Genomic DNA, 23319 nt, shown 5'->3' with positions numbered 1-23319 from the left:
ATGTTCCACTTTGACTGAATTCCATTTTGATATGTCGTATTTATCATTCCATTATAATATTTTCTAATTTCCATAATAGTGACTTCTTTGACCTGTGAGTCATTTAGAAGTATATTTCTTGATTTTCTTTTTTTCTTCCCTTCTTTTAGATTGGTTTTTTTCATTTTTTTTCCTTTCACTAGTTTCAAAGTTATATGTTTTATTTTAATTTTTTATGGATTATCTTAGACATTTTATCATAGTCTAAAGTTAATGTCTCCACTCCTCCTGACCAACTCAAGGATCTTAGAAAACTTTAATGTCGCTCACTTTCCTCCTGACATATATGCTGTGGGTGTTTGTATGTGTATTGTTCTATTTTTTTCATCCACAAGACAGACATTGTTTCTGTAGCATTATACAATCAATGGTTGTTTATACTTAGCCAGTAACTTACCACTTTTATGATTATTACTTCTCCTTGAATCTCAAGCCTTTCATCTGTGACCACTTTCCTTTTATCTAAAGTACATACTATAGAGGTATGTTTGGAACTGTTGATGTTTATTTTAAAATACTTTTATTTTGCATGGTTTCCCCTCCTAGCATATTAAAGCTATCTTTTCACTGTCTTCTAGTTTCCACTCTTGCTTTTAGGTAGCTATCTGTAAATTCATTGTTATTTCTTTGAAGATAATCTGTCTTTTCTCTCTGGCCATTTTAAAGATCTTCTCTATGTCTTTTGTGTTACCTAGTTTCACTCTGATATTTCTAGGTATGAATTTTTATTAATTTATCCTGCTTGAGTATTATGGGAATTTTGATTATTGTCTTTCTTCTGGTCTAAAAGTTGTTAGTCATTATCTCTCCAAATTTCTTCTGCTTCCTCAGCTTCTTTCCATCTAAGACTCTGAATATATGTTAGAGCTTTTCCATCAGTCCTCTGTGTTTCTTAATCTCTCTTGTATTTTCCATCCCTTTGTCTTTTTCTGTTGCATTCTAGGTGATGTGTTCTGATGTATTTTTCAGTTCAAAAATTCTGTCTTTAGCCAGAGCTAATATTTTGTCAAATATATCCAATGCCCTGAATTTAAAATTTTTATTATGTTTTTTGTTTGTAGAAATTGTATTTGATTCTTTTTCAATATGCTTGTCCCTTTTTATAGTTTCTTGCTCTTTACTCATACACTCAACATTACTCTTTCAGTTCTTTAAACATGTATATTTTGTAGTATATATCTGATAATTCCATTATCTATAGTCTTTTGTAGGTCTAATTTTACTATCTGTTGTTTCTGCTTTCATTCATTGTTTCTTTTTATCTTATGCATTTTGTGAGCTTTGACCAGGAGCTCATGTTTCTTGGTATTTTATAGGTGACAGTCTTTGAAACTTGGATTGAAATCAGATTCCTTTAGAGAAGATTGTTTCATTGCACCAGTTGCCTGAGAAAACCACCAACCTGGGCTCATTTGTAAATAGTTTATTTAAAAATAATTATCAGCTAGATGGGGCTTCCCTGGTGGCACAGTGGCTAAGAATCCGGCTGCCAATGCAGGGGACATGGGTTCAAGCCCTGGTCCAGGATGATCCCACATGCTGCAGAGCAACTAAGCCTGTGCACCAAAACTAATGAGCCTGCGCTGTAGAGCCCACAAGCCACAACTACTGAGCCCACGTGCCACAACTACTGAAGCCCATGTGCCTAGAGCCCGTGCTCCACAGCAAGAGTGGAGAAGACACCACAGTGAGAAGCCCATGCACCACAACAAAGCGTAGCCCCCACTTGCTGCAACTAGAGAAAGCTCACGTGTGGCAACGAACACCGAACGCAGCCATAAATAAATAAATAAGCAAATAAAATCTATTAAAAAAATAATAATTATTATCAGACAGCGGTTTTGCAGACCTGTGCCTTCCAATTTGCAAGGGAAAAATTTTTGTTCTCCTCCTTGAAGCAGCATGATTTGCCACAGAAAATTTTCCTGGCAGGTAGGGGAAGAAGATGAGAATATATTTTTAGCTCACCCCTACACTAAAAGTGCAACCTTTTAGGATCTCAGTTTTATGCAGGGGGGAGTCTCCTCTTTTACTCCCTCCTGGGTAGGCCTTTGGTTTTATTTCCTATCCTCCCATGTTCCAAAACAGTGAAAACCAGTTTCAACTCACAGTGTTCGGCAAATACACTCAAGGCAAACGCTAGCCTCTGTGTTAACTTTCTGGGTTCCAGCTTTTACTTGATTTTTGTCTTCTGAGTAGTCCTTCCTTTTTTGCCATTTCATTGTCAGGCTCCGGATGCGCAGGCCCAGCGGCCATGGCCCATGGGCCCAGCCGCTCCGCGACATGTGGGATCTTCCTGGACCGGGGCACGAACCCATGTCCACTGCATCGGCAGGCAGACCCTCAACCACTGCGCCACCAGGGAGGCCCTATTTTAGATATTTTAACACACTTTTCCAGCATTTTTAGTTGTTTTCAGCAGGAATGTTGGTCAGAGCATATCGTCTTCCATACTGCTAGAAAGAGAAGTCTACCCTTTAGGTTTTTTGTGGCTTAGAAGTTGCCTTCTCCTTCTCCCTTTTCATGCAGTTTTAAAATGCTAACAAATGGCTGTCACCCAAACGTATCTAACCAAGCTGCACAGTTGTATTACCCTCCAGTCAGATTTCTTTTTCTCCTTTTATTTACCCATTTCGACCACCAACCAGTGCAAGAGGTAATATGGTCAGAGTTGATGTGTAGTGTTGCTCAGAAGAGGGTGAAAAGGTGGGAAAGGCTGGATTGTCATTGCTGGGGCCTGATTAGAGAAACTTATTCTTGTTGTTCTATGTGGGAGACCAGAATATATTTTCTCCTAAAAACAATGTGGTACATAATTTTGAATGTAGATGAAACAGTACTTTTAGTATAATTATTCATGTGCATATGAATTAAATGAGCTCTTTAAACTTGCTTATAAATTCAACCAACCATTAATTAAATTCCAACAAAGGTAATTTAAATAGAGCATTTAGAATACAATCATGTGTGATATGCTTTGAATAGTTCATTTTTTATATATTTACGTCTTATTCCTCTAATTACATTGTAAACTTCTTGACAGTAGGAGTCATCTCTTTTACCTCTTTATGCTTCCCCACATCTTCAAGCCTAAGGATTCTCAGTAGTTGGCTGGTCATTTATTACAAAGGTGGCAGCCAGTAGACCATGGAATACCTTTGGAGTTCTTTTATTTTCCCTAATTTACCCCCTAATAAGTATACTGATTGTCCAGTGAAAAAAACTTAAACACAAATGCCAAAATAAATGGGGCTTTGAATAATCCACTGATGTGCTTCTTTCTAATGATGGCTGACTTGCCAGTTATTCTGTAAATCAGCTACTCAGCTAAATTCTTAGTCATTAATAAAACTAAAGTATTCATATGCCAAAATCAAACACAGAGTGTATGAACAAATAACCATTTGGCTATGTGTGTGCATGTGTGCCTTAGAGTATGATTCTAACTTATTCTAGAGTTATCTGTTTGCATGTTTGTTTGCTTTTTCTGGTCTCTTTCTATTTGATTTTTAAAGAAAAAATATATGGGGGGACGTTAAAATAGAAAAAAATAATTCATAGATTATAAAAAATATTGGGAAACATCCATTTTCCAATTTAGAAATAATGTATAGCTCACAGAGCATCACAGTTCAGGGGGGCAAAAATCAATATGTGTTAAAATGGAAAATGATTCTTTTATAAATGAAGCTGACCAAAATTTTCAGCGGGACTGTTGCCTGAAGGAAAATTTCCTGGGCTCCAGCCTCTGTTATGCCTAACAATGAACCATACAAGTCTAGACAGATGGTTGGATTCCACAGTGTTTCTCATGTTACAATATTTCTTCTTATTGTCTCTCCTGAATTCTACAGGGAAAGGGAGAAATGCTATAACTTTCAAAAAGTATAAAGAATATCTTTGGTATAGTTTGGGAAGTCACAAGTAATAAACATTCATTATCTTGGAAATCTCTTCTGTTTTAGACATGCTTTCTTGGTTAAAATTTGATTGCTTATGTTGAACTGTATGATTTAGCTTCCTTATATTGCTAGAAGTAGAAGGTGTATTTATGTCTTTTCTTGTCTATGTTCCCTGTCTCAAAGTATGCTAACATCATCTATTCAGTTTTGAGCTATGGTGAGGTAGAAATTTGGGACTCATCCTTAAGACCATTCATAGCCATCCAACACCAACAGTGCATATACTCCCTAAACAGTTCTCAAATCTGTCCAATTTTCCATATCTCTGATATCACTCTGGTCCAAAGTCCTTGTATCTCTCACCTGGATTATTGCAATAAGTACCTAACTGATCTTCCTGCAGTCACCCTCTTCGTCCCTGCCCCCTTATATACAAACTACGTTCAAAACAGAATAATCACTCCCAAATGTAAATCTGGTTGTGTTCCTACTGCTACCAGTAGTTTTCTGTGACTCTTAGGCTAAACACAAAATTCCTTACCTGGCACACAAGGCCCTCCACAGTCCCTGCTTACCTCTCCAGCATCACTTCATGTCAGCTTTCTCCTTTTATGTCTAGTTCAGCCAACCTGACCTTCTTTCATTCCGTCTATATTGCCTTCTACGTTAGGACTGTTCCCTACCATTTTAACTTCATTAAGCCCTGTTCCTCTTTCAGAGGTTAACTCAGGCATCACATCCTCAGAGAAGCCCCCCTTGACCTGCCCTATCCTTACCCAAATGCTTAGGTCAAGTCCTGTTGTTTGCCCTCACAAAACCATGTATCTTACCTCTCTTTCACAGCACTTAGACAAAAGGAAGAGATTTATGATCCTGTGCATCAGGAATCAGGGTTTCAAGTGAGGAAACAAAAGCAAAGAAGAATATTTAGTAATCAGCCTCTAAGATTCCAGCCCATGCTTCTAACCCACAGAGAAGAGTGTGCATACAAATATTACACTTAAGGTTCTGAAAAGAGCCAGGAATTTTCCCGTAAATATCAGATATTCTTTGGTCTATCTATTCTTTAGATAGACAACCTGGTCTATCTAAACTGCTGCTGAGTATGTAATTTAAGACCTGGAAACATTTTAACAATTGTTCCCAACCAATCCCCTCAAAATATAGATGAGAAAAGTGCATCTCAAAAGTGAAACTCAGAGGTCTCACAAATAGTTAATAGTAGAGAATGAAGTGCAATTAGTTGTTGAGCACTATTATGTCTATCAGTTTTCCTATTTCTAGGTCTTTTCTTTACTACATACTCTCTCTGCTTAAAATATTAACAGAAACAAAGCAGTTAAAATTTATAATGGGAGACTACTGTCTACCCTAAGAGGATGATACAGCACTAATAAAACATTAAGCCTTTAGACAAAGGGGTGATGTGCTATTAAAATTATATTATAGTGCAGTTTTATTTCTTTGTGCATGACTCTTCATATTTTCTTTTTATACCTCTATTTCTATATGAAGTCCTATAAAAAGGATCCTGGGAAAGTGAGCTCCCTTCTTGATTTAATTTAGGACTTGAAGAAAAGTGAGAGTCCTACTCACCCGTTACTCATTCCAACCAAAGTTTGTTCTTAACTTTCTCATCCACCAACTGCATTTCCCAATTTCCATACTAAACTTCCATTATAGCCACCATCTCCCTTTTTCAGGGAATGGTGGGAATGGGCTATCATTGCTACATGGCCTCTTGCTCACTCTAGTCTACTGATTAACTCTCTGACCAGCCCTTACTGTTTAGTTCTTTTCATAGAAAGGCAAGCTAATGGTCAGCTTGTACCACAAAACGTTGACATAAACACTTGAGCTAAAAGGGACACTGAAAACCATTTAGTCCAACAACCCAATCCATGCAGGAATACTCTATGAAACATCTTAAACAGAAAAGAGATTAAATTTATATTTATGTTTAAATGCTTCCAGTAACTAATTTCATGACTTCACTTATGTAAATGCTCTTTCAAGTAACAAGACTGTTGTATGGAAACTCTGCTTGTGTTCTTCATCAACGAGTACATGATTGTCTTCATGAAACAAGTCTGTTGCATCCTAAAACTTTGCTTTGGCACTTCTACGTGTGTGTGTGTGTGTGTGTGTGTGTGTGTGTGTGTGTGTCTGTGTGTGAATGAAAACCTAAAGTACAGCGAGGATAAAATTCAGGTTAGAATGAAAATTACAGAGTTTAGATTTCACAGCTCATCCTTCATTTTCTGTTCCTGTTAAGTCATAGAATAGATAAAAGATAGAAAAATGCTTTCTTGCTATTTCAGATTCAAAACCAGCTTCTTAAAGTGAGGCCATTGTGTAGCAGAGCACATTTTCCTCAACATCAACACAATAATTCACTGGTTTAATAGTTTTAATGATTACTAAAACAGTGAAATATTGTGTTTCATGGATCTGCTAGATAACAGAGGGAGTAGATCATATATCTGTTGTACTTTCTTCCTTTTCAGATTCTTTCTTTGGTAATAAGATTCTACATGCCATACAAGAGTGTCACAACCAGACAGCAGCTCCACTGTCTATTCTGGCAAATTCAGAAAGAGAATAACTTCCTTTGTTTTGTTTACAATGTACATTCTTTAATAAAAGGAAAACAAGCAAAATGATTTGTTAAACTACTATATAGAAAATAGATAAACAACAAGGACCTACTGTATAACACGGGGAACTTATACCCAATATTTTGTAATAACCTATAAGGGAAAAGAATCTGAACAAGAACATATATATATCTGTGTGTTTGTGTATGTGTGTGTGTGTGTGTATATATATGAAATTGAATCACTTTGCTGTACACCAGAAACTAACACAACATTGTAAGTCAACTATACTTCAATTAAAAAAAATATTTGTTAATCAAGAGACTTTTCAGTATTTGTCAGGTATTTTTTGTACAGTCAGTGGGTTATTTTGTTCCTGAAATTACTTTGACTGCAATAGCTCATTACAGTATACTCATATTTATATAAGAAGTCTCTCAGCTGTATATGTGTTAAATGGGATATAAGTAGATCTATCCATATGATAGATCTAGGAAATTGGGTTTTCTGGGATTACATTTCTTTATTTTATTTGGCAATGTGCCTGGCAGTGAAGAGCTTTAAATTTGGCATCTGTCATTGCCTATTTTGGTCCAAATTATATGATGCTAAATACCATAAAGAATACTGCACAGGGGAAATCAGCAGTGGGTTATGAGAGTGGTAAACTTCATATTACCATGTGCTTGTGTCTGAATATTAGAGCTGTTAGCCAGATGCTTCCTGTAGACTTCCAGAGAGGCAAGAAAGTGTGGTGCCCCTGGGATCCAGAGGCACTGATATGAGGTATTCAGAAGATACATGAATCATACGGTATATTCATTTCATTTGGCTCCATGTGATTCCACTGACTTCACTGTGGGTAACCAGGTCTGCACCAGGACCCTTTCCCTTCTGCTCTCTGATGACTTCGAGGTGCTGCCCATCTAGACCAGGCCCTGCAGTAATTTCACACACTCCCCTAAGAAAGTCCTCAGGGGCTGTCATGTATTTTCATGTGTTTGCTCTATTATCCCTCCCTGCTTGAGTCTTACAGATAATTGATGATGCTTCAGTTAATCATCTTTCCCCCTCTTTTGTTCACCAGGTACCTCAGGCTTGAAGGGGCTCTTTTATTGAGAATCGATGTCTTCTCCTAGGTAATTGATCACCGTAGACCCAGGGACACTCGACTCATCATCGAGGGAGGGTAATCATCATGAATAATCAAAAAGCTGTAGCTGTGCTACTGCAAGAGTGCAAGCAAGTGCTGGACCAGCTCTTGTTGGAGGCGTCAGATGTGTTAGAGGAGGACAAGAGGGAGGACCAGCGGTGCAGAGGTGAGGTCCTGATGGGAGGTGCTGGGGGGAATGGGGAGCAGCAGGTTTGCTCTCCTTTCCCCTGTCTGAACAACACATTCTCATCTCTGCCCTATTTTTCTTCTCTTGGCAGATGACCACAGAGAGATGAGTGGATTTCTAGGGCATGAATGGGACATGGGCTGTGGGTGGACGGGCAGGGGAGGAAGCCCACTTTGTTGCAGTGAATTGCTGTCAGTTCTAATTTTAAGCTTCAGTAAACATGAGGCCACAAGAAACAGTTTAGTTCAAGAAGAACAAAGGGTCCAAGTGGGCTGGTGCACGTAAATTTCAATTATTAAAAAATTGAAGCAACTTCTGAATGGTGGCACATACTTTTTTTTCAAACTAGGCTTTTGTGCCTCATCAGTTTCCATAGACTTCTACAGTTTCCACAAATATGTCATCTCATCAGTGCCATCTCTCTTTTTTGATCATCAGTACATTTTCTTTTTTTTTTTTTTTTAATTTTTTTAAATTAAAATTTTTTTTTTTTCTTGCGGTACGCGGGCCTCTCACTGCTATGGCCTCTCCTGTTGCGGAGCACAGGCTCCGGACACACAGGCTCAGCGGCCATGGTTCACGGGCCCAGCCGCTCTGCGGCATGTGGGATCCTCCCAGACTGGGGCACGAACCCGTGTCCTCTGCATCGGCAGACGGACTCTCAACCACTGCACCACCAGGGAAGCCCAGTACATTTTCTTATCTTGTATTTACATGCCATTTGTAAAATAAATCCACTCATACTGATAAATACTTATTGCATCATTATCAGAGTTTAAGAATTTGGCTTTTTTGCTCATTCATAGTTTGTGCCGTTCATAGTTTTAGATGAGTCATTGTTTGGGAAGTTTCAATCACAAAGTCTAGAAAGTTAAAGCAATTCTGATTTCTTCTTTAGCCAGTTTTGAAGAGGCAGCCTTCTTAGATTTCTTTTTAGCATTCAGATAAATTTCCCTTCATTTCTATCAGTGTGTCCCTTTTATGTGCTTTTAATATTTTTCTTTGTATTTTTAGTCATTTGCTATTCTTTACAGAAATAAGATCCCCATATAAAATGCACACTCCCCATCTCTTTTGTTGTTGTTGATTATGTAATGGGAAAAGGTTCTAGGAGAGTCTTTTTCCCACATTCTTGTATATAGGCACATATATTTTTATAAGAGAACTTTTAGGTGCCTTTAGAAGTCTAATTTTTTGTAACCTGTCATCCAGGCTCTTTTCCAGATAACATGCCCCATGTCCAGTTGTTGCACAGCCTTAGTGTTTTCTTTCTTTACTAGCCAGATACATCAGAGTCTAACTTCGCTTGCTCCAGTGCTGGTCCTGGTTCTCCCCAGGGGCAGTGCGTTGTGTTCTGTTATTTCTCCTGAAGTTTTTCTCTTCTCCTTTTACTACATCATGTCCTTTGTCTCTTCAGCCCAAATTCCTTTAAGCTTTGTGTTCTCCTTAGTGAAGACTCTGAGCCCTCATTCGGGAAGGATTTTCTTTTTCTTTTTCTTCCCAAGTGCCACAGAATAGGAGAAATAATCAGTTTAGTTCCAGATAAGGCAAATCACGACTGCAAAATCACTCAATTAGGCATGGCCCTTCAGGTAAGCTGCTTGGGGAAGTAAGTGACCAGAGAGGCAGAGGAGGCTACTGCTCGGTCAGGGGTGGACTGCTGGGGTTGGCTGAATCCAGTAAACCAATGGCGGAGGAACCCTGTGCTGAGCCATTGACAAACTCAGCATTCGCCCATCGTCACTGCATGTTGCGTGGTCCACCCGAGTGCCATCAGTGTGGTTGGACACAGTCTGAACACGGAGCCTGTCCCTCGGCAGGTGGTTTCTGAGCAGCTCTAGCTCATGGGTCGGGCTGCCACCGCCACTGATGTCATCACCCGCATGTGCTCCCAGAGAAAGGCATTAGTACAGGGTCACTTAAGGCGACAGGACCAGCTGGTAGACTCGAACACGAACACTGTGGGTTTTATTCTTTTCCCTCTTCCTCTCAACCCCATCCTTTTTCTTCAGAAATTGTCATAGTCAGCATGGGTGACTAGTCCTAGCAACTCTAACCCACTGGGATAGAGAAGGAACTGAAATCCAAAAAGAGATATATTTTTAAAACATACTTCAGAGGCATCTTTTATTTCAGTATTCCCCAGTGGACTATCCACGTTCTGGCACGATCTGTACGGAAAGGGTGGTATGAGGAGGAAAAAAGGATTTGTGACAAATATATCATCACAAAGAAATTTTGAAAATATTTAAAGCTATTCATTGCCAAAATACAGTGAAATTCTGTGAATCCAGAAATCACATTTCTGTTGTCATTTAACTAATCCTTTGACTCCTGAGCTTGACACTCATGGACAGAGTATCCAAATAATTTATCAGAATTGAAGTACTTTTGAGAGTGAAAGAGCACTATTAATAAGTACACTATGATTACATAGGACTGTCCTAAGCAAACAGAACTGAATAGTCATCCTATTCATGACTATTTAGAAATATCATTTAAGAAATTTTCTCTATATGTATATTGGAAACATTTTCAGAGATTAAAATTATGTCAGTGGTGGTAAGAGGAGATTGTGACCACATAGGCTTCCAGCCTTGTGGTTTTGCTTTCACTGGGGGAGTGCCATTGCACAGAGGGTGCTCAGTAGTTCTGGGTTACTGAATGGGGCAGGGAGTGGGGGGACAATGGTTTCAGTGTGATACTTGTAAGTTATCCTTAGTAGTCAGTCCAGATCGATCCTTCATTGACATAGCCCATGCATTATCCCCTCAATGCCAAGCAGTCCTTCCCCTCAGGAGACTTCCTTACATTTGCCCAGCTGGTGGCAAGGACTCAAGAAGAAGACATCATGAACCAAGGCAGAGTTAGCTTTTCTTCCTTCTCTTCTTTTTTTTCACTCTCTTTGTCATATCTCTTTTGTCTTATTTAGCATGTCTCATGTAAACATGAGACTAATCTTTCTTTTAACCATCATGGTGTGATTTACAAAAGTGATAAGATGTGATGCCAGTTTTCAGGGAGCTGACAGTCCACAGTTCAATGAAAGGATAGATGTGGCTAGAGAACAGTAGCATGAAAGGAGCATGCACCTGTGGGTTTGGGAGCACTCATGAGGGACATCTCAATTCCACTGGGAGATCATGGCAGGGCTAATGAGAAGTGGCAGTGTTTGCACTGAATGCTGAATGAAGTCAGTGGGCCTGAGCTTGGTCATGAGGCAATTGAGGGAGGGCAGTGCAAACGGTGAGGACAGGATGTGCAAAAGTATTGGAGAATTTTGTGCAGAGCAATGGCCTGGTCCATCTTGTTTTTAGCAAAATGGGAATCAACAGTTTGGAAGATGAAATGGATGGGGGGAGATAGAAAACAATGATTTAGGAAAGAATTACTGATAATTAAAAGGAAGAAATCGATTTTAGGATCCACAGAATTTGATAACCAATTAGATTCAGGGAGGAAGAGAGAACAAAAAGTCTAGACCAACTTCTGGGTTTCAGACTTGGGCGAGTCAGTGAATGATAGTAGCATTCATCAAAATAGAAAACAGAGAGGGAAATACAATATTTAGAAAAAAGGTGATGAGTTCAGTTTTAGATATGTTGAGTCTGAGATATCTGCAAGACAAGCACCTGGAGATTTATAGCTGGCCGTCATATATACAAGTCCATGATACCTTATTCACAGCCCTGGAGGGGGGTCACATGTGCTGCAGAATTCAGAATTTTTTCAAATGTTAGAAAGGGAAGTATGGTGTATATACCGTCTGTTATACTAACACTCCACTAGAAGCTGGGGCAGCATCTATAGTCAAACATTAAAATTTTCAGAACAAAATGTTGACTAATCTCACTATAACAAGATTATAAATAGCCTCTAGTCAATTCAAGTCTGGTTCAGGTGCCAAACTTAAAAAAAACCTTCTAGTTTGCAGAGCTTTTTGGGTTTCCCAAGTTTGGATAGGAGATTGTTGACTTATATAATTAACTAGGTTTGATGTCTATTAAGAGATTAACTATATCTCCTAATGTGAAACAAGGCCATTTCATAATAAATTGATATGGGTTTTTTGCATCCATTGTCTATATTCAAATGTAGTCCACAGGGAAAGTCTGAGGTGAGGTGAGGTCTTAGAGGAGAAAAAAGAGGTTGTACAGATTGATTCTCTGCATTACCCAGCTGCCACAAGCCCCAAATGCCATTCCATCTCAGTCCCGTTCTCATTTTACAGGAAAAATAATATTTCCTTCGTTCCTTTCTCTGATTCTTCATGCAGAGATAGTCACTGAAGTGCTTTACTTCCTGCTAAAACCTTTTTTAATGCCTGACTACCCCAATTTACCCGTAGGGCGAAGTAGACCAGGGCCACCCCTGACAGATAGCTTTTTGCTATTATTCTTTGAGTCAGAACCACCAGGTTAGGCTAGCCAGCAAGAGGTAGGAAAAATTTTTTTGCCACTGAGGTGCTTCATCATAACATTGGTAACTCAACAGCCTTTTCTTTGACTGCAATTTCCTTACCTGAACTCTGACCTTTGCAGCTTCACTCCCCAGCGAGTTAAGAACCCTGATCCAGGAAGCAAAGGAAATGAAGTGGCCCTTCGTGCCTGAAAAGTGGCAGTACAAACAAGCTGTGGGCCCAGAGGACAAAACAAACCTGCAGGATGTGATTGGCGCCGGGTTGGAGCAGTTACTGGTAGGAAGAGCCACACCACCTGTTCCTCTGACACCCCCAAGTGAGGCATTTAGCCTCTAAGTGGTCTAATAGATTAAATTTCTTTGAAGCATAAAACAGCCCCTACCCTTATGGTCGGCTCTGCCAGATTGACTAATGTGTGTGGGGGGAAGCTTTTTAAGAGGGTTTGCTTGCCCATAAGACCTTCTGTTGGAAAGGCAAATCAAGTACAAGTGAAGAAGGGTGGTCATGTCATGCTGAAATATTTGCATGACTTAAAAAAATATATATATATTCTTTTCTTTTAAGTCTTTATTGAATTTGTTGCAATATTGCTTCTGTTTTTTATGTTTTGGTTTTTTGGCTGCGAGGTATGTGGGATCTTAGCTCCCGACCAGGGATTGAATCCTCACCCCCTGTATTGGAAGGCAAAGTCTTAACCACTGGACTGCCAGGGAAGTCCCTATTTGCATATTCTTGGTGGGCCAGAAGCAGTAGTTTTGATTCCGCCATGCCTCATAGCATTTTTATTTTGAAATACTACTTTCTAAAAGTTGGGTAGGTTAAAAAAAATAAATTCACCACTATTTCATCCATGTGACTTGCTGTCTAAGCAATGAGGTCTGGCATGTCCCTTTCCTGAGCCCTGCCTGGAATCCTGTTCACTCCCTTATCTCCTCATGATTCACACTGTTCAGGAAGTATCATGTCAAAGTCATTGGCATGCTTATTCCTCTACTCATTTATTGGAAACTAATCAAATGGGTACCTCTACCTCAGGAGAGAGCCTCAAGAGTAACACATGAACTCAGATTTGAGCTCAGATTTCAGGCTTAGGTTCTGGGGATGCTACTAGGAGTGCCATTTTCCTTTCTGATAGTGTTTTTTTTTTTTTTTCCTACATTCTCTTAGATGATTATCAAAGAAGAGACTCTATTAGCTTGTATTTTTTTTCTCACATAAAATATAGACGTTTGTCTGGAGACCAGGCATTACAAGCAATGATAATATTCCCAAAATTTTATTTTATTGGTTTACATGGGAATGTGTTTTGGGGTTATCCCAAAATAAATGTATAGATATAGACATTGTTTTTACCTATTAAAACAAAAATCCAGGGAAGATCCCCTAATCTATGTACACATAACAACATTGTTGGAGACAGTGACTCCAACAGTCATTACTGTTGTCCAGTCATTACTGTTACTGGAGGAACAGTAACTGCCCCCCAAAAAACTTTCCAGCCCTCCAAAAAACAAACACCCGAGGTTAAGCAGACTGAGGACCGCAAAGGAAAGTGAATACTTGGAACGAATTCAGTGGTGAACCAGGGGGTTTAAATAAGTGTGCTTGTTGTTAGTGGAGAAGTGGAATGGAACAAAAAATGTAGTGTGTATATCACTGTAGAGTTTACAAAATGCTTGCACATGCATCATGTCATTTAATTCTCAAAGTAGCCCTCCAGTGATTATTACCATTATCAAGCCCATTTTGCAGATGAGGAAATTAAGGTGCAGGGAGGTTAACTTGCCTAGGGGAACAGACCAGTGAGTGGTGGAGCTGTGACTTAGCCCCTTCCTCCGTCCTGCTCCAGTTCTCCCTCTGGAAGCCTCAAGGAATGAACTTGAGAGCACAGGTAGAAGTCCTGAAACTTGTTTACTCTAATGCAGGCTGTAGAGTAGAACTTTCTGCAATGTTGGAAATGTTCTATATCTCTGTTGCCCAATACATTTAGCCCCTGGCCACATGTGGCTCTTGAGCACCTGAAATGTGGCTAGAATGACTGAAGAACTGAATTTTTAGTTTTATTTAATTTTTAAAATGAACTGTGTAAATAGCCACATGTGGCTAGGGCTACTGTTTAACTGGATAGTGCAGCTCTAAAGCAATGGTGCTTTAAGTTAGACCTCCCAACAACAGCACTACCATCACGCAGAAACTGAGTCAGATTCCTGGGCCCTGCGCTAGTCTTACCAAATCAAAAACTCTGGGTGTGAGGGCCTAGCAGTCAACATTAGACAAGCCCTTCAGATGATTTTGTTGCATGTTAGAGTTTAAGAATGACTGCTGCAAAAAATAGGGTGGCGATTAATTGGGCAGCTCTAAGAATCAGTCCATTAGGCTGCTTTAGCCCGTAATGTGTTTAACCTGGGAGCTCTTTGAACTCTGAGCATCATTTTCTTTAGATTACCCAGCAAGCTATAAATTAAAGGCAGACAGCCTGAACAGGAATGTGAATGGAGAAGGGCTTGGAAAGCCCTGTGTGATTCAGCCAGTGGCATATAAGAACTTTCTACAGCTTCCCCGGAAGGTAAGAGCAGGATAGCTTCACAGAGGGAGTGACCCCTGCTTTGGGGCTTAGAAAGTTCCTCTGAATTTCCAGCATAGGCTGAGAAACTGAGATGCAGCACTTCACTACAACCAGGGTTTTATTCCCTTCATTCCATGCACGCTTACCAGATCCCCCTCGCCGTATTCAAAGCTGGTGGTGACGTTGGCTGAAAAACTGAAAATGGTGTTTTAAAAACTTCCAGGTCTCGCTGCATTTGGGGTTAATGTGAGTTGAGAGACAAACAGCTCATAGTTGTTAGACTATTTCAGGAATCCATTCATTATTCCTTCTACTTTCCCTCGATATATTGCACGGATGTCACAATTGGGGGGAAGTAAAGGCATAGAGAATTTAAGAAGTTTGTGCCCCGCTCACAAGATCACTCAGGCGCAGCTCTAAGAATCAGTCCATTAGGCTGCTTTAGCCCATAATGTGTTTAACCTGGGAGCTTTTTGAACTCTGAGCATCATTTTCTTTCGCTTACCCAGCAAGCTATAAATTAAGCAACCACACCTCCTAAAGACTCTCAGGATGCTTTCTTATTGTGTCAGACCCCAAGTGCACAACTGCTAAACCACTCTGTTTTGTAAATATGGAGAACTATAGCACCCTGTGAACTCGGGCTACTATTAATATCTTAGTTTGTCAAAAGTATCTCGAGGAAATTCCATGATCCATGATTTGTTTTTGTCCCGTTATCCACTGGTTTCAATATTACACTTTACTGAAGCTGGACGACCATGTTATAATATAATTGTGAGATTCTGTTCTTACATAAAAAATAGTTGAAGGCTGCTAAGTTTGTCTTTTCAGTTATCTCTTCTTACCGTTTTTTTTATAAATCTAAATTTCCGTGATTTTTTCTTACCTTGAAATGAATCCTTCCCATAAAAAGTTTCCCTTCCATTTTAAATATTAGCATTACACTTGGAGTGTAAACGCTGTCTTTAAGTTAATTCCACAAATAACAGGGCAAAGTTAAGCATAGAATTGTGCTGAGCGCCTGAGTTAGTAAAATTAAGGGTCATTTCTAATGTTCCTCTCTTAGGCTTAACTTAAGAAAAATCGTATGTGTTTTGTGCTCTCCTTTCTGTTCTCCACAGCCTCCCCTGTTTCCTCCCTCTCCTAAGTCCCCATCCCCCCAATCTTTTCTCCTTTGGTGTGTGGCCACAGACAGAAATTTATGGCAGGGGCCAACCTCCTTTACACTCCACACAAAGCTTGCTGACTTGAGAGAGTTTGTCTGCTCTCTCTCAGAAAAAACACCTGCAGCATGCTCCCCAAGAAACCTGGAGAGATGGGAGATTAATGTGGCTGTAATAGCTGGGCAGTGTTTTTGGTATTATGCCCTCTCCCCAGGTAGATGGGTCTTTTCCGAGATGATACCAATTATTTATTGCTGAAACATCTGTTGATAACTGCAGCTGCCCTTGCGAAACAAAGCATATCACGGGGTCACAGGCTATAGGGACCTAAAATCCTACCTCATGCTAGGTTTAGACTATTCAGCAACACCCTCAAGTCCATGGGTTACCGTCATCTTCAGTGTCTTATCGTGCCATAGAAAATACTTTGTAAACACTGCCCTGCCCTGCCCTACAAGCTTTGAAGTATTATTTCATCTTCATCGGTAATTTATATTCCAGTGCCATTGTACTGTGGGAAAAAGAGGGGGAACCTTTTTTGTTTTCCATTTAATTGTATATCGCCTGACACTTTGACCTGTATTATTAGTATTAGTCAGAAAAAGGATTTTCTCCCTCTCTTATTTAAAAATAAAATTTCAAGGGAAAGTAAGCGCTCCTTCAGCTCCTTTCACTCAAAACAATGTTTACACTCTGAGAGGGAAAGATGAAAAGCACAAGCAATTTTTTTCAACTGTCAGAGAAGGGCATTTCAGTTTTTGAAAGAGAACAGTAAGGCCCTTATAAATATCATTCAGCAAAACCTTTGATGGATTTTTCAAAAAGTATTGAAGGCTTTTAGCATTAGCTTCAGTTTAGCTTGGTTTTGGGAGGACAGAGCAGAGTTCTAACTAGTAAAACTGTCCTTGCTTATGAGATGCCAGGATACGAAGGCACTGGCCTCAATGTGATTGCCAACTTTCGTGATTTCTTCAGTGACTTTCACACTCCTGAAAAGGACAATTTCTACATGATTAAGAGAAAATACGAAAAGAAAACTTTTGAAAGGGCCTGTTTAGATTTGCGTGTCAGTGGCAGTTGGGAGCAGACAGGGCTGCAGGGCCAAGAATTGTTTCATAGACCAGGGTTTTGAGCATTCCCTGCAGATTTGGGGGTCCTGTTGCAGGGACTGGCCTCTTTCCAACCCTCCTTCTGTTTGGGGAGGGAACCTGGATTTAGTGTGGTACCTCTGTAAAGAGACACACCGTTTATAGGTTGGCTAACTACATACAATACAAGGAGATGAAGCAGGCTCACAATGAGGGTATTTTTCCCATTTCCTTTTCAACTTCACAACCATGAGGATGGACAATCTGATAACCGTTACTCAACAGACTTTTAGGGAAATATCTGTGCTACCTTGCAGGGATTTGAAGAGAGACCAAAAAAATAACTGTTTTCTTATGTTCATATGGTTGAAAAACATTTGTGAATGAATCGAGTTTGATAATTTAGCTTTCAGAATATTGTTTCTAATATGTCTCTTTAGATAATCTAGGTGCCTTTAAGTTGTTGATATTTGTAATTTTTTTTTGTTTTGTTTTGTTTTTTTGATATTTGTAATTTTGAACTACTTAAAATATTAAAGCGTCAAGAATTAAAACATAAATAAATATGAATAAATGTAAGAATCGCTCATTACAAGACTGCAGGGAAATATTTTTAAATGTCTAGTGTGAGTAACCGGGAAGCAGAGAGGTAATAAAGAAGGGCCTTTAGTAAAAGATAACTGAAGTATGAATTTATTAGAAAATGAAATATGAGGTCGAAGAAAGATACGGGTATGAGGACAAAGTAAGGGGGTGAGATGCTATCCATGGGAACAATAAAATTTCCTCCATGAATAAGCTCTGGGTTAAAAGATGTTCTTAAAACTAATTTTAAGACCATTTATTTCAGGCACCAGTTTTCGTATTAATAATAGAGAACTCAGAACAGTCATAGGTGCTTTTGGGGTTATGATTTGTTCAGCAACTTATTTTCTCAAATGAGGTTTTCATCTTTAACTATGTCCTTTGGGGCTTTAATAACTGAAATCTTTTTCATCAGGATGCTAAAAGCAAAGTGAATATGAACTGTATATTTATGCATTCATTCAGGAAAACTTGAGTATTAACATGTGGCAGGCATTTGATGTAGAGCACTGAGAGTAATGCAAGAGAAATAGAAGACCTAATTCATGTTCCAGAAAAACTACCAGAGTGAAGAGATAGGGCAACCCTTTGTCTAAGGCCTGCTTGTTGGAATGGTTCCTCCCATTTTTTAACCACCAAATGTGTGGCGGGTAGTCAATACATATTCTTCTAATTCCTACAGACTTAGCCATATGACCTGTCCTACCAGTGAAGAGTGACTAGAAGTGACAGAAGCTTTATAAGCCATTGCGTAGTTCAGCAATTGGGTGCTTTCCTTTGCCTCATGAGAAAAAGAAGGGCTGCTCCCTCAGCCTGGATCCTGGAAAGGGCAAGATACATGGAGTAGAGTCTCCGAGTTGGAGACAGACTGCACCCAATGTGAAATATGAACAAACACCAAAAACTTTGTTGTTAAAGGCACTGAAATTTGGGGGGTATCACAGTTTTACCAAGTGTTATGGGTTGATTTGTTCCCCATCAAAATACCCTGATGTCCTAACTCTCAGTGCCTCAGAATGTGACTTTATTTGAAAATGCTGCCATTGCAGATGGAGTCAGTTAAGATGAGGTCATAGTGGCATAGGGTGAGCCCTTAATCCAATCTGACTGGTGTCCTTATAGGAAGACAGCCTTGTGAAAACAGAGACACAGAGAGAATGCCATGTGACGATGGAGGCAGAGGTTGGAGTTATGCAGCTATAGGTCAAGGAATGCCACGGATTTCTGGCAACACTAGAAGCTAAGAGAAAGGCAAGGAACCTTAGAGAGAGCATGACCCTACTGACACTTTGATTTCAGACTTGTGGCCTCCAGAACTTTGAAACAACACATCTTTATGTTTTAAGCCACCTCGTTTGTGGTACTTTGTTATGTCACCCACAGGAAACTAGCACACCAAGTGAAAGCTGGCTTATGCACATGTAGAATATAATGATACAAGAAAGCTCTCAAATGACTTCAAGATTCTTAGCATGTGGTCCTCTGCCCCCATAGGGAGGAAGGCAAAATAAACCACAGTCCAGTCAAGAACAGAATTTGTTCCAGAGAACATTTCGACAAAAGTAGTGTCTACAAGGAAAAAAAAGTAGGTTCTGGTATCTAGTATCTGTATTATTTCATCCCCAAACATGACTGGAGAAAGTAGACTGGAGAAAACATATCACTCTTCCTACTTCATGCCGTTTTGAGCTGTAATACAGCAGCCCACTAAACATCTCCATTTGGATGTCCCAGATGGCTCAAGTCCAAGAGGTTCGAAACCTGAACTCCTCATCTCCCAGCTCCTCCCTTCGCCAACTATGTTTTATCCTCCTCCAGTGGTCACGTACCGTTAAATGGTACAATGAACCACCCAGTCACCCCGGTCAAGCCCTAGGAATCTCCTGTAACTCTATCTCCCCCTCAACCCTCATTTCTTATTGGTTATCAAATCCTAATTTTCCTCTTAAATATCTCCCAAATGCATCTTCTTCAACCCTAGTGCAGCTATACTAGTTCAGCCCCTATTATCTCTTTAGACCATATCCAACCCTCTCCCTATTTCTAGTCATGTCCCATGTGTCATAAGGATAGTAAGGTTATACTGCAGGGAAAAAACCCAAACAACTCCAAAATCTTAGGGGTTTAAAGCCATAAAGATTTGTTCCTTCCTCTTGCTACATGTCCATCTGAGGGAATGTTGGTGGGAGTTCAGCCTTATGTCACTCCCCTTTAGAGACAGCTTGATGGGATACCTATCATTTAGAATATTGCTGGTTGCCATGGCAGGGGGAAGGGGAAATTGTGACTTGCACAGTGGCTCTTAAATACTTCCATACAGAAGTGACCATTGGTCAAGATAAGCCACATAGTCACACCTCATTTCAAGGAGCCAGGGAAGCACAATTCTACCATGTGCTCAGAAGGAGGAGACCCAGAAATACATGGGCAGATAGTAGCCATTATTGCCATGGCTCCCCAGCTTTTCTCCACACTGTAACCAAAGCCATTTTTCTAAAAGAGCAATCTGACATTTTTTCTTGCTTAAAATTTTGAGGGTGAGGGTGGGGGAATCTCAGTTAATTTAGAAATAATAAATAAATAACATGTATATTTTACAAAAGCATCTAATACTAATCCTGAACAATAAAATCTAAATAAATTTGAATGAACATTTTTATTAAAGTGGTGGGATTACAAGTTACTTTTATTCTTTATATTTCTTTGATTCCATAAGAGACATCTCTTACCGTTATAAACAAAAATATGGAAGGGAATTGAGAAAGAGAAGAGCATCTGTTGTTCAGTTGCCCTTAAATCTAAATAGGATCAAATGTTCAAAAACCTAAGTGAGGATAGTAAAGTTATGCTGCATCGCTTCTCTAAGAGCATATAAAGTCAAATACTGAACTGCTCAGATTCTAATGGAGAAGCTGACATCACTAATTAAGTGACATCGACCATGCATCTTTTCACTGATAAAGTGAAGATTCAAAATGCAGTGCTCTTGTTTCTGATTCTTTTCTTTTCCCATTTGATGGCCTGCTGTAAGCTAAGTATCATTATTCTCCTGTTAAGTTTTTGGAGATCATTTTAGCACACATGTGTGAAGACACATACACACACTTATGTGATATACACATTATTATATATATCTACATAATTGATATTCATGAATACAAAGTATTTCTTTATCAAATGATAGAATACCAAACCTGGAGGGCAATTTAGAGGTCATCTATTTCAAGCCCATCATTGGATACATGAGCAAACTGAAACCCAGAGAGAGTAAGAAGTGGCTTGCTGTAAGTTGCACAGCCCATCAGTGGGAGCAGCAGGACCACAGCACCCAGGTTTCCTAGCCTGAGCCTGGCGTGTCCTCCGTCAGTCTACACAATTCCATCCTTCACACAGGGCTGCTGCAGTGCTGGGGCAGCCTTTCCCTGCTGCATTCCTATCGTCTCTGCTGCCCTGTAACCTGCCCTCTGCCTTCTCTGTTAATGCGATTTGACTTTTTTACTCAGAGCAGAATTAATTGAGACAAATTTTATAATTTCCAATTACCAACATTTAAAACTTTAGTTTCCTCTGCTGAACATTATAGTTCTTCTTTTGAAAAGAAGCCAGCCAAAAGGTTCAGATCCATCAAAAATGAATTTCATTTAATAAGTAAAAATCAGGCACCAAGAGAATGGAGCCTTCGGAGGATAAATACTAGCCCCAAGGCCTCTGTGTGTTCAGACTTCGAGATAGAGTATGATTAAAATCACCAAGTATTTAAAGCCTGCTCTACAACTGTGCCCAAAAACTGCCCCTTTTTATACGGTACTTTCAAGCTTCAATGGAAGATAAATGAAAATGGTGACTTGTCCTTAAAATTCAACCAGTGAAACTTTGGTTGCCACAGAATCAGGCATGCGAGTTATCCCTTTGATGAGGACTAACCCTATGGCATGGATTTCATGTCTCCCCATAATGAGGCCCAAAAGCTGAGCCAAGTCTTGGAGGAGTTCATCAAACTAAGACAAGTGGGCAGAGCAACCCAGCTCAAAATGCAGAAAATGAACAGATTGAAGTGTTGGGCTGAAAAAAGAAAGTGATAACCTCCAGAAAATGATCAGTCCTAGGGATGTGCTTATTCAGTCCTGTTGGCAAGTAAGAATAACATCACCTCCATAACATATCTGATACTGTTTATATTAGTTGAGCCACAGTGTTGTACTGTATGTCAACAAACACCAAACACAGGCAATTTCATGTGATTCGATACAATATTCTCTTCACAACATATAATATTGATAAAACCCTGCAGAATATTTAGAATTGATTATGTCCATTTTGCAGATGAGATGATTAGCTCAGAGAGCTTGAGAGATGTTCCCCATCCATACTACTAAGTGTGGTGAAGCTGGGATATGACTCCAGACCTCCCCTCTGTGCCACCCCCATCTGCTTGCCACCATCCTTTGATGATATAGAATCACCTGCCCTGCTTATTAAACCAACTTGCCTCAGAGGGCAGAAACCAAAAATGTTTAAGCTCAACAAATTCATAGATGAGTGGAATTACTTCCTTCTTTTTTCGGATGTGTTTGTATAGAACAAAAGAAGATTTTCACTATCCCATTGATTAATTCGTTCTGAATCTTTTTTTTTTTCTGAATCTGAGTTTTTTTTTTTTTTTTTTTGCTCATCAGTAAAAACTTTTGAGCAGGCACTCTGATACACATTTATTTATTTGTTTAATAAATTATATGCATGTGCTGCACATACTATGTTATACATATTTCTTTAGGATAGAAATTTAAGAAGAACAAAACAAAGATTAAATGAATATTTTAAAATATTTTTTTAAACTGCATTATTGGCACAAGAACTTTTTGTTTGTGTTAAAATTGTAATTGAGTATGTTTAATTATTTTTTAAATTTGGCTTAGCACTTTCTTTTGAAGATATGGCTAGTACAGTTTATTTCAGTACTTAGTTCTGACTGTAATAGTTGAAAAACTGTCTCAAAGATATGTAGATCTGAATAAGAGATAGGCTGTGATTGCTAATCCATGCTGCTCGTATTTCAATCCATTTACCAATTACGAAAAATCATTTGATAAAATTCAGCTGGCAAATTTCCACTTTCTTCAGTGTCAGTTGTGTGTTTCTGCAAGATAATCAGAAGACATGTTTTAACAAACGATGTCAAAACTCATTCAGATTCTTCTTTTGGGAGATTTTTAAACAGGTGGAAAGTTTCCCATTTGTGTGAGTTTTTTATATGTGATACTTTCTTTTAGTATGAAAATCACAATGATGAAAACACTTCCAGCCTCATTATCTGAAAAATATTTTCAGAATACCTGTTGGATAACATACTATTGTCAGCTACTTGTCATCACAGAAAAGGTTGGCAAATTTGGAGCACTTGTCTGTTTCAATTAGCAATAATCGCACCTCGGATAAAATTTATTGGCTATGATACTGCCAAAGCACAAAGCTAGCACTTGTCTTTCTTTTATAGAAAGACTTCCAAACTCTTTACATTTGACTATTCTTTAAAGTACTTTGCCTTGAGATTTTTTGCAGTCTTTCTCCCTCTCATTATGAATTAACATATCTATGATTTGTGATAATATAGCCTGT

General features: G+C 39.1%; 1 protein-coding gene and 1 pseudogene across 6 annotated transcripts in view; one reads left to right on the top strand and one right to left on the bottom strand.

The window, feature by feature from the left end:
- The window catches only part of ALPK1 (alpha kinase 1), a 122789-nt gene that overhangs the window by 59048 nt on the left and 40422 nt on the right, over nt 1-23319 (top strand). For 3 of the 6 annotated variants that reach the window (XR_003002481.1, XM_024739471.1, XM_024739469.1), the window contains exons 3-4: nt 7626-7857; nt 12420-12574. Coding sequence is in view for 4 of the 6 variants with exons in the window: in XM_024739471.1 (XP_024595239.1) it covers nt 7737-7857; nt 12420-12574 (276 nt within the window). In the remaining 2 variants the exon portion in view is untranslated. Of the gene's footprint in view, nt 1-7625; nt 7858-12419; nt 12575-23319 lie in introns of those variants that run through there. The other 3 variants (XM_024739472.1, XM_024739470.1, XM_024739473.1) reach the window with 2 other exon arrangements.
- Nucleotides 23009-23175, bottom strand: LOC112396008 (uncharacterized; annotated as a pseudogene).

This window comes from Neophocaena asiaeorientalis, unplaced genomic scaffold, assembly GCF_003031525.2.
Source record: "Neophocaena asiaeorientalis asiaeorientalis breed wild unplaced genomic scaffold, Neophocaena_asiaeorientalis_V1.1 scaffold58, whole genome shotgun sequence".
In the NCBI taxonomy this organism is placed as follows: Eukaryota; Metazoa; Chordata; class Mammalia; order Artiodactyla; family Phocoenidae; genus Neophocaena; species Neophocaena asiaeorientalis.
Note: the sequence above shows the minus strand (reverse complement) of the source record. Positions and strands in the feature narration are given on the sequence as shown.